The following is a 10,354-nucleotide window of genomic DNA, read 5'->3' on the forward strand; positions in this document are numbered from 1 at the left end:
GAAGCAATCAGGATGCATTCGTGAGACCACCACAACACACACACACACACAACACACAGCCCGCACCACGCACGCACCCGCCGCACGCACGCCGCACGCACGCATCACCCACCCACATGCCACATGCCCACGGGTGTGGCACAAACACACACACACAAATACACACACACACACACACAACAGCACAACACACACAACACAACACACACACGACACACACCACACACTCAATAAGAAAGACATATCACCTTTAATAAACATCTTCCCGGATGCGTTCTTCATACCTCGCCCAACAAAGTTGAGTGGAGTTAATTTAATCGGTATTCGTGTGTTGTGTAGTGTGTGTGGATGTTGGTGTGTGTGTGGTGTGTTGCTGATTGCTGTGTGTGTCCGTCCGTGCGGCGCGCGATCGATAGCGGCGTCGGAGTCAGCGGGAGCCGGCGGAAGTCAGCAGCAGGCGACGTGATCGAGCAGCAACCACCAGCCGAGCGGCGAGTCAGCAGCACGCTACCAGCGAGCGGCCGAGTCAGCAGCAGGCGAGGTCAGTCAGCACGCAGCCAGCAGCGAGCACGGACCGAACCAGCTGCAGTAACAGCATACATAGTTACAATCTGGCGCGACGGTATGCCACTCTGCCGTGCAGTGCCTCTGATCTAGTTACTGACAGTCGAAACTAGTCGCCGAGAACTCATACAGCACTTTCTTGAAAAACGCGGCTAAGCACAACCAATCTACTCACCGCAGTTTCAATCTGGCACTGCTGTGTCTAACACGACGCTCAACCGGCGTATATACCGCATTTCCTGCTACAGACAGTAACGTATGGCAAGGAAACTAACCACAGCCAATTAACCAGTCATTGTCGCGCGTGGTCCGTCCTTGCCTTGCCAACTGATTATCAAGGCATTCAGCATAGTCTAACAGCGCCCATGTCTACTACAATGCTTGCGCAAGCAACCGCTTACGCCATACGTAGACACACACATATATACACTCACGCTCACAAGCACCAGCACTCCTTAAATGTCAAATGTCCAAGATGCCAGTATGCTCAAATGTCCAAGGCTGCTTACCCCTACCGCTACCCCTACGCCTAACCTTGAGCCTGACCCTACCCTAGCTTAGCGGGCCGACTGCCAATTTTCCACTGACCACTGGTCCAACGCGCATTTGACGACTGATATTGCGGCCATGATAGCTGAGGCGCCGAGATTGGACACTTTTGCTGTCTTCCAAATCACAGGCCTACGCCACACAGTCTTTTATTATTTTAAAGGTGGAGCAGCCATTGACACAAATCCCCATCTCAGGAACTAAGGAATTGGCTGCATGTTAGCAAACGGGTTTTCCTACAGAATAGAGTTAGGCACAAATACGAAAATAAGACACGCTGTTTAGTGCACATGCGCTACGTCCTTCTTGGTTCTTGCATTTTCGCATCGTCCGTAATCAGAATAGCTCCGACTTTTTCTCGTTGATGGAACACTGATGGGCGCGATCACCGACGTGACCAGGTTCAGCTGTACCTACTGTCTTTCGCCAGCTGTTTACTTTTTTTTTTTCGAATATAGATGCAAATGCGCCGGCGATGCATTTCACATCCGAAGGTGTTGAAAATTTCATCGGCATTTCACTCGCTGTCGAAGTGAACGAGATGCGTCATTCCAGTTGAAACATTGAAGATTTTTCTTCAACATTTAAATAAATTCCGAAAATCCCCTAACCGCCGCTACTCGTATGTTTTAGCCCACATTAACCGTAGCTGTGTGTGTGACGTCTTGCCCCCGCGCACTTTACTGCTTGGCCCTTAGCGGGCCTCGAACCATGGATATCGGCAGGCAGGGCACCTCGCAGCACGAGCGTGTTTGTTACATAAATAGCTTTGTGACTACGGTGTTTCCGGCGAGTTCTTGCGCTGATAACCTCGTTAATTTCTCAGAGCAGTTACTTAAGCGTGCATGGAACATGTTTACCAATTTTTTAGTGTTGTCAGTTAGTCCATGGATATTTTCACAGTAAGTATTATAACCAGTATATGTTTTGACATATAGTTCACCTATTGCACCCACAGGTAGCCGATCATTTGAAAATTGTCGTAGAATATTTATTTTTATTTGAGTCATTCCAAGTGCCTGTGCGTTCCAATAGTCTTGTACGTCACATGACGTGCGTCAACAAGCCACAAAAACTCAACACAATTCTCATCGGGCTGTTATGTCGGTTACGCCTGAATGCGTGATATGATCAGAAGAGGGGTGACATGTACGAGGGGCAGCATTTTTCTTTGGGGGTCCGAAAAACACAATTCACTTGACAATTTCATAGGCCATTTTCCAAATTGGAGAGCGCGCATAATGGATCCAACAAGCCCTTTGACTGACTCAGTTCAAGGACAACTTCAAAGGTCTGCTATATTGCTCTTAGCCGCCCGCTAGTTCTATATTTAGAACAAACGTCTTTATTGTTATCTTCTAAACACTAGAGAACCATCGCCTGACCGCTGTGGAGACGTGCGCCGGGCCTCGAATTTAGCTCACGTCTCCACTGCGGACAGCGCTCATACTTGAAATCACCGCGGATCGCGCGGCGCTTATCCGCGAACTGCGCGTCTCATCCGCGCCGCAGCGCGCTGCAGGATCAACAGGCCAAGCTGTGCCACGCAATCTTGTAGCATGTAGTCTCTCTGATATAGATAAAAAGTTAACCTACACGTTAATGTAATCAATATAACCTCAAACAGCGCCTGACAGGCCCCATAAATTTTCGAACTAGCTTACACACATAGTCACATACCCAAGACACAAACACAGATAACACACGCCTCTCCCCCCCCCCCTGAGAGAGAGAAAAGAGAGACGAGGAGGAGATGGAAGGAGGAGAGAAGAGAGGAGAAAGGAGAAGAGCAGAGAGAGAGAAAGAGCATCCCCCCCACCCCCTGAGACCCCCCTGTTCTTCTGGTCCACGCTCCGCTTAACCTCCTCATGCCTAGCGCCAGTTCTGGCCTATAGCCGCGTGTTTGACCGCTCCAGTCTACATCCGGGACCATACACTCTCCTCAACTGCGCCCTGCTGCGAGCCGATCTTCTATCTCTTCGGCAGCGCCACGACGAGCGAGAGAGAGAGGAGCCCGCCCACGGGGAACGAAGGGAAAGAGTGAGAGCGAGAGAGAGAGCGCACGAGAGCGAGAGAGAGAGAGACAGAGAGAGACAGAGGAGAGAGAGAGAGAGAAGAGCAAGAGAGGAGTAGAAGAAAGAGAGGAGAGAGAGAGAGAGAGAGAGAGAGCGCGCGAGAGAGAGAGAAGACGCAGGCACGCGCATACATCACCAGTTATAATAGTTCAAATATAATATGTCAGCAGACGAGAACGGGTTCTTCAACCATACGGCTGCCGACTCGGCTGGTAAACCACTCCATCGCGCTTATCCTATTGTTAGTCAGGAGGCTTATGCACATTTATCTGCCAAATTATCGAAAGACGATATTTTGGGTATTCAAATGCTGGGTCAATGTTCCTCAACTAGATTTTTTGAGGAACCAAAAATTGACCCGGGAACACCCCCCCCCCATATGGGCCCGGTAACGGGACCCGAAACTGTTATTTGCCATATTTGCCTTCTTTGGTCGATTTGAACAAAGTGTAGAGTCGAATAGGGGTTTTAAACATCAAGGAATCGATTGGACGTGGTTGACCTAGAATTTGTTAAAGGTCACGAGTATCGTTCCTTTCAGGGTTCACTCGCGGGGCCCAAAAATAGGTTTTTAGCGATCATCTCGGCCTATTTTCTCAAAAAGTTAGAGTCAATTTGGGTTTGAGGTCAAAGGAATTTATTGATCACCATCGATACACTTTCAGGACTCCTGGAAATTCGGATTTCACTTTAGTTAGCTACACGTAGTCAAAATCCGGACAGACTGTACTCCAACCTGGGGGTAGATTACAGGTAAACGTGAGAACAACAAAACGTAATCAACGAGATCTTATGCAATCAGCAATTAAAGTCTAACAAATGCATTACTACAATTTTCAAAAGCACCACAAGTTCTATTTTGGGTGCAGTCTGACCTCGCCGATTTGTATGTCACAAAAAATAGGTGGTCGGTCGCATTGCCCCCTTACGTAATTATAATACTTAATATAAATATAATTAATGCCATAATAATTACGTATAATTAGTATAATTAGTATATTTACTTATAATTAGTCTTGCTTCGGGCAACATTCATGTGGCGCGGACTCTCTGAACAAGAGTAGATAATGTGATCGTTCTCCGGAATCTCATCAACATCATGGAAGATGAAGCACGAGTATGCGTATCGTTTCAGTGCCTCGACGAAGCCTGTGTTAAACAGTTTCGCCCTGTTAAACTTCGGTCCCTCGGTCTGCGAAGAAAAAACGAAGATAGTAACACTGTAGTAGTATTTGTAGTTGCTAAGATTCGAGCATGATCACACTTCGTAGTTAACGTCTGAACGATTGCGAACGGGCACGTTGTCAGAAAAATAATAAATATAGTGGTTACTATCAATATATAGATGGTATGTAATGTAAAGGTCAGAGTAAATCACGCCTTGTGGTCATCAATCGAACCTCGGGCAGTGGACACGATTGTCACAGTTAGCCTTGTCCCTTGGTGCATTTATACGGTAAAGTGTGTGTGCGTGCGTGCGTGCACGCGTGCGTGCGTGCGTGTGTGCGCGTGACCACGCACTGACTCGGCCCACACAGGAACAGGGTGCAAGCGTGAGTGTTGACAACACCTCCTCTCCCAACGCTCGTGATCGATTCTTAGCTATATAACTCCAACACACACTCACAACCAAACACAGGCGCACGCACGCACGCACCCACGCACGCACGCACGCAGCCGCGTTGGGGAATAATAACAAACAGATAACAGACGCCGAGAAGATAATAATGAACAGATCACGGTTTTCATCCAGAGACATAGCGCACCGCGCATGCGCACCGCTCCCACTTGCCTGCTCTATGACGTAGATGCCGTAGTCCAACTGCTGTTTCTGAAGCATATCGTGCAGGTTGTTGAGGAACACGCGCAGATGCGACTTGCGATCTCGGTAAGGTACGATGATGGCCACATGGTGGCGCGACGTGCAATCGCTGGGGCGCCATCTACCGCCAGGATCGAGATTTTGGTAGCGTTTCTCGAGCTCTTTCCAGCTAGGTGGTATCGTTTTAACCTCGATCGGCCCTACTGTTATCGCCAAACGCGGAAATGTCAAAATATCGCGTAAGATTCTGACACAATATAACGACGCATGTGGCACCAAGCCCATACTGCCCGACGGTAGAGGTAGTGAACAGTACAATAAACTCAATTGATTGCTGATATTAGCTATAATGGCATGATGACGGACGGCATTCGATCTCAGATCAAATTATTTCATTAATATTATCGTATCAATCATCGTAGAAACGGCAGCACAGGTCAATTTTTATCAAATTATTTGATCAATAATTTTATAAACTGCAGCACAACACAATTTCACCGAATTATTTTCTCAATCGTTCCAGAAACTGCAGCACAGGACAATTTTTATCGAATTATTTTTTCAATCATTTCAGAAACTGCAACACAGGACAGACGAGAACGGGTCGTTGCACTGCTTTAACCCACACGCCGCATTCACTAACCGAGGTTGGGGGGCTGTACCGGACAGAGCGGCAACGTCCCGTTGACAGCCGTCACGTTGGGGAATTCGAACGCGTCCAAGATCCACCAGCCGGGTCGCGTGTCTTGTGAATGCATCGTTGCCATGGTTACCAACTGCGTGCCAACTACAAGCAGCAGTACAAGGCAGAACAGAACGAAGACGACGTTGCGACAGTAAAGCAGATACTGTAATGGCTTCTTCAGGGGCAGCGACTCCGTTTGATGCTTGGTAGCGTTCATGGTATCTACTGAGTTTTCTCTACTGACCTTGAAAAACGTGAAGAGGAATGAGTGAGTCGGCAAACGAATCGGTTCATCAGATGAGCGTCTGTGATGTTACACGAGCGCTGTAATCACTGATGACAATTGGAGGCCAGCACCTGGTAACAGTGGCGAGAGAAATAAACGCGGCTGATGGGGACAATTACAATAAACTATTCTGCGTGGTTTTATGGAGCCTTGACATCTGTAGAGTCTATGTGGTTAGGCAACAGACATAACCAGAACAAAGGGAATCGCCATAAAATGTCGTTTCTTGACAAGGTATTACATAAATCTGAGCATCACATAAGTAATGTACTAAAGCCAACATTTCATTAATAAAGCAATACAAAAACGTATACATAAGTACACGAGTATCACATACAGTAAATACACACAGTAGTAAATGTTAAGCTTGTATGCAACAACTCTCAAACACCGTTTTAATACCTATATCATGTCATGTGTTATTTTTTTAGGTTAGATTCTGTCATACATGGCAAATAGAACAGCGCACGTCAGGGTGGCGAGACAGTTATTTGAGTTGAAATGAGTGCTGCCGAACAATACTGAATGAAAAGGTATGAAATAAACTATATGATAACGTTTGGTGCAACAATTGGCTAATTTGGGTACATTCATAGTTAGTCATAGTAGACCACTATGTGTTATATTCTGTGCTGTAAAGATTCTTAGCGGTTCCTGCTAATTTTCAAATAATGATCAAGTAAATACCTGCAAAATATTGGAATATGTAAGCCGTCAATTTTAATAAACAAATGCAATGCTGATTTTTTCAATATTTTATTATTTGTTATATAGAAAGGGCATGCGTTAGACATTATGACATGCCTCGCGTGCATGTCGAACGAAACGTTTCAAGTTTTCGACGAGGCCATGGAAATGTACGAAGAAGGGAAACTGAGCGGTCAGAAGGAGGTAACTGGTTTGGAGACCAAGAGCGGCATCACGCTCAGCACGTTTAGATTTGTTCTGGGATTGGATGAAGGTGCGATGAGAGACATCTGGGAAGAAGTAAAGAATGGCGAAATGACCATCAAGCAGATGACGAAAGAAACAGAAACAATAAAGAAGCAGCGGGTTGGTTGTTTAAATACTAGAAATTGACTGAAATTGAAGGCTGTTATTTGTAGATTTTGATTAGTCTGTTGATGTGTGTTTTTTAGTTTCCTCCATGTCTACCTTGTTTCAGTCTTTATATATCCTTTTTAAAACTCACATCACTTAAAATCATTTAGAACATACGTTTATACACGTATTGTGAAGAGTTGTTGTAATGTATTTTAACAGATAATTCAGGTGAAGTTGTTACAACTACTGAAGATACGAACGTGAGAGGAATCATGCAGAGAGCCCCTTACTTTCACCAGTAGAGACTCTCTGCTTGCTTTCCGGGACTGCTCATTCAGAAATAAAACCCCAGACGAGTTTTCCCGCTACGTGATGTCTGCAACGACAAACCAATGGGTTGGACCATCCTGCGGCGAGGATGTAATATCATTCAACAATGCTACGAGTGTCGTACTCGAAGGTGACGCAACTGAGGTTGGGACTGCCCAAATAGTTGCAATGTTCAGATTATTTGAAGGAGCAGCGCTTGTGATCATCGACCCGTCAGAGGTATCATATATGTGAAAATTACTATTTCACAGTGGAAAATGACAGTTGATGTACACAATTCATAGAGTTTTTCGTGTTTTTTTTAAATGTGAATAAAGCAGGGCACTGAGCTTTAATTATTAACTCCGTGTGACGTGGCACAAATTCTGTTCTCATATATTTTGATAGAAAGAAACCTGTGACTCTAGGAATCGTGCTATCGATCGTGTATTTTTGTTGTACTGGAATAGTACCAAGGATTGCTTTGTAGCGTGTTTATTTTGTGACAATCTCTAAGACGCGAGCACTGGGGGATCGCCCTCTTTTGTAAACCGCTTTGTTTTTGGTTTTTTTCAGAACTGGACTACTTTGGAATTGTCTCAATTCTGTCTCGCTGTGCGATCAATGAATTTGGACTCGAAAGTACGGGCGTTCACCTTAGTGGTCTTATGCCAATCGGCTCGTGAAGAGGTCATCAAAATGCTGGAGGAAGATGGATTTGCGACAGAGATCGCATACGCATATTACAGCAGACGGCCGGTAAAAGGTGAGATGTTCTGACAGCAAAACATGTTGCTAATATGACAGCTTAGCATTGGTATACGCGAGTACATGCGTGAGCATGCGCAGTAGGTTCTTTCTCTCTCTCAAGATTATGGGCTCTTGTGGAAGTTGTGCTGTAAACTCGTCCGTCAAATAAACATTGATTACATTGAATATATACTACTGTGTTCTGTGTCAAGAGTATATATTACATGGTGGCAGCGGTTACAAGTTAGCAGTCGCGCGCTGTTATCGAGGCTGCTATAATGCAGCCCTCATAAAAACCGGTTGGTAGTCTGCATACGCGGAGTTTTAGCAGGAAGTTAGCAGTCGCGGCTGTTTACGAGGCTGCTATAATGCAGCCCTCATAAAAACCAGTTGGTAGTCTGCATACGCGGAGTTTTTAGAGGAAGTTAGCAGTCGCGGGCTGTTATCGAGCTGGCTATAATGCAGCCCTCATAAAAACCGGTTGGTAGTCTGCATACGCGGAGTTTTAGCAGGAAGTTAGCAGTCGCGCGCTGTTATCGAGGCTGCTATAATGCAGCCCTCATAAAAACCGGTTGGTAGTTTGCATACGCGGAGTTTTAGCAGGAAGTTAGCAGTCGCGCGATGTTATCGAGGCTGCTATAATGCAGCCCTCATAAAAACTGGTTGGTAGTCTGCCTACGCGGAGTTTTAGCAGGAAGTTAGCAGTCGCGCGCTGTTAGCAGAAAGTGGATTCTAAATTCATGGTGTAAAGCAATGTCTTATAGCAGGTGTAAAGCACACCAGCTAAATTATAAGCAAAATAGTCAACGCATAACTTTTTGAAAAGTTCGAACTTCACTTCTACTAGATTTCATAAAATTTTTCTCACCTATAGCTTGTATATAAAATTACAGCAACGAAAAGTAGTGACGCCTGTTATCTGGCAGAAATTCCTATTCCAAAATTAAAAGTATTTCCAATGGTGTTAAACCCGTAAACTATATATATAGCTCATGGGCTGTTCATAATTCCGATCCTGTTATGACTACTGTACAACATTTTACTGACTATACTGTGATTATCGTTATGTTCATTACGCTTTTGCCAGGTGCTATCTTGGCACTGGGCGTACATGTTTTATATGACACACATATATATATACACTATATATTTATGTGTCAGTGTGCAGCAGCTAGCGTGCGGTGTACTTGTGTGTTGCAGATTAGCATTTGACCGGCATTTACAGGCGATTATAGGCGAAATAGAGTAGAGAAACATTAAGACTTTGATAGGCCTAGTAAATACATTTCGTGGTTATTTTTATTTTTTTTATTTATTGAGACGTTTCAATTACCTGTGGTTACAGGTGCCCGTGCGCGAGTTTTTCGCGCCTCACTCACACTGACACTGTGTGAAACCGCCGTAGAGCCTAGCCCTACGGTTCACTACTAGTGGTCTTGCCTAAAATACGCTTAATTATTAAACAAATAAAATCAAAATACACAATTAATTATAATTTATTCTTAATTATTCAATAAATCGATTTTGGCATGTAGCGTAGCCCAGTGTTTTTCTAACCGCATAATAATAAGTTTAGAAGATAAGTTCTTATGTCGCAGGGGTTATCGTGGGGAGTGAGGGCACTGCAGATTACAGCCCAGTTAATTACTGCAGTACAGAATGTTCAGAATCAACCGAGCTAAATTTCTCAAAAGTGTCTGCGATCCCAAATACATGTACATACAGATCTTCGCACAACTGAAATTTATAAATTTATATTAAATTAGATTCATTTTAATATATTACTGTATTATGAGTGTGTATACTACTGTGTGAACGACCCTACTACACAGTTCCGTAAAGTTGGACTCAGGTCGCCCTACGACCCGTCTAATTTATCGCCTATTGACATCGTAACAAAACTCATGTTGATTTGAGGTGATTTTGGGCTGTACATCGCCGATCAGTATTTATAGCACCGACCAGATCGTAGCGTTCTGCAGGAAACGTAGACTGGTTCACGGCCCCAGTGTTTGTACCAGCACAAACAGTTCTTTAGCACAAACAGAGCAAGCTTGACGCCGGGACCAGTCTACATAAACCAGTACTCTTTATATTTTTAAATCAAACCTTTTTGCAAATACTTTAAATAAAATTTAAAATTTACAAAGCCATTGAACAGACACTTACACATGTGGCTACACAACTGAGTTTGACATACAAGGAATATCGACTGGGAACACGAGCAGCTGCTCGTGTTGCTTAGCCATGTGCCATCTTTGAATGACATC

General features: G+C 44.6%; 1 protein-coding gene across 1 annotated transcript in view; it reads right to left on the bottom strand.

Moving 5' to 3' along the window:
• Positions 1-5,846, bottom strand: part of LOC106813957 (beta-1,4-N-acetylgalactosaminyltransferase bre-4-like) — a 13,057-nt gene extending 7,211 nt beyond the window's left edge. The window contains exons 1-3 of the mRNA XM_014818206.1: positions 5,654-5,846; positions 4,981-5,213; positions 4,193-4,380 (exon numbers count right to left, since the gene is read on the bottom strand). Of these exons, the coding sequence (XP_014673692.1) occupies positions 4,193-4,380; positions 4,981-5,213; positions 5,654-5,777 (545 nt within the window). The 5' untranslated portion in view covers positions 5,778-5,846. The remainder of the gene's footprint in view (positions 1-4,192; positions 4,381-4,980; positions 5,214-5,653) is intronic.
• Between the last annotated feature and the right edge of the window lie 4,508 nt (positions 5,847-10,354).

Source organism: Priapulus caudatus, unplaced genomic scaffold, assembly GCF_000485595.1.
Source record: "Priapulus caudatus unplaced genomic scaffold, Priapulus_caudatus-5.0.1 Scaffold849, whole genome shotgun sequence".
Classification (NCBI taxonomy): domain Eukaryota; kingdom Metazoa; phylum Priapulida; class Priapulimorpha; order Priapulimorphida; family Priapulidae; genus Priapulus; species Priapulus caudatus.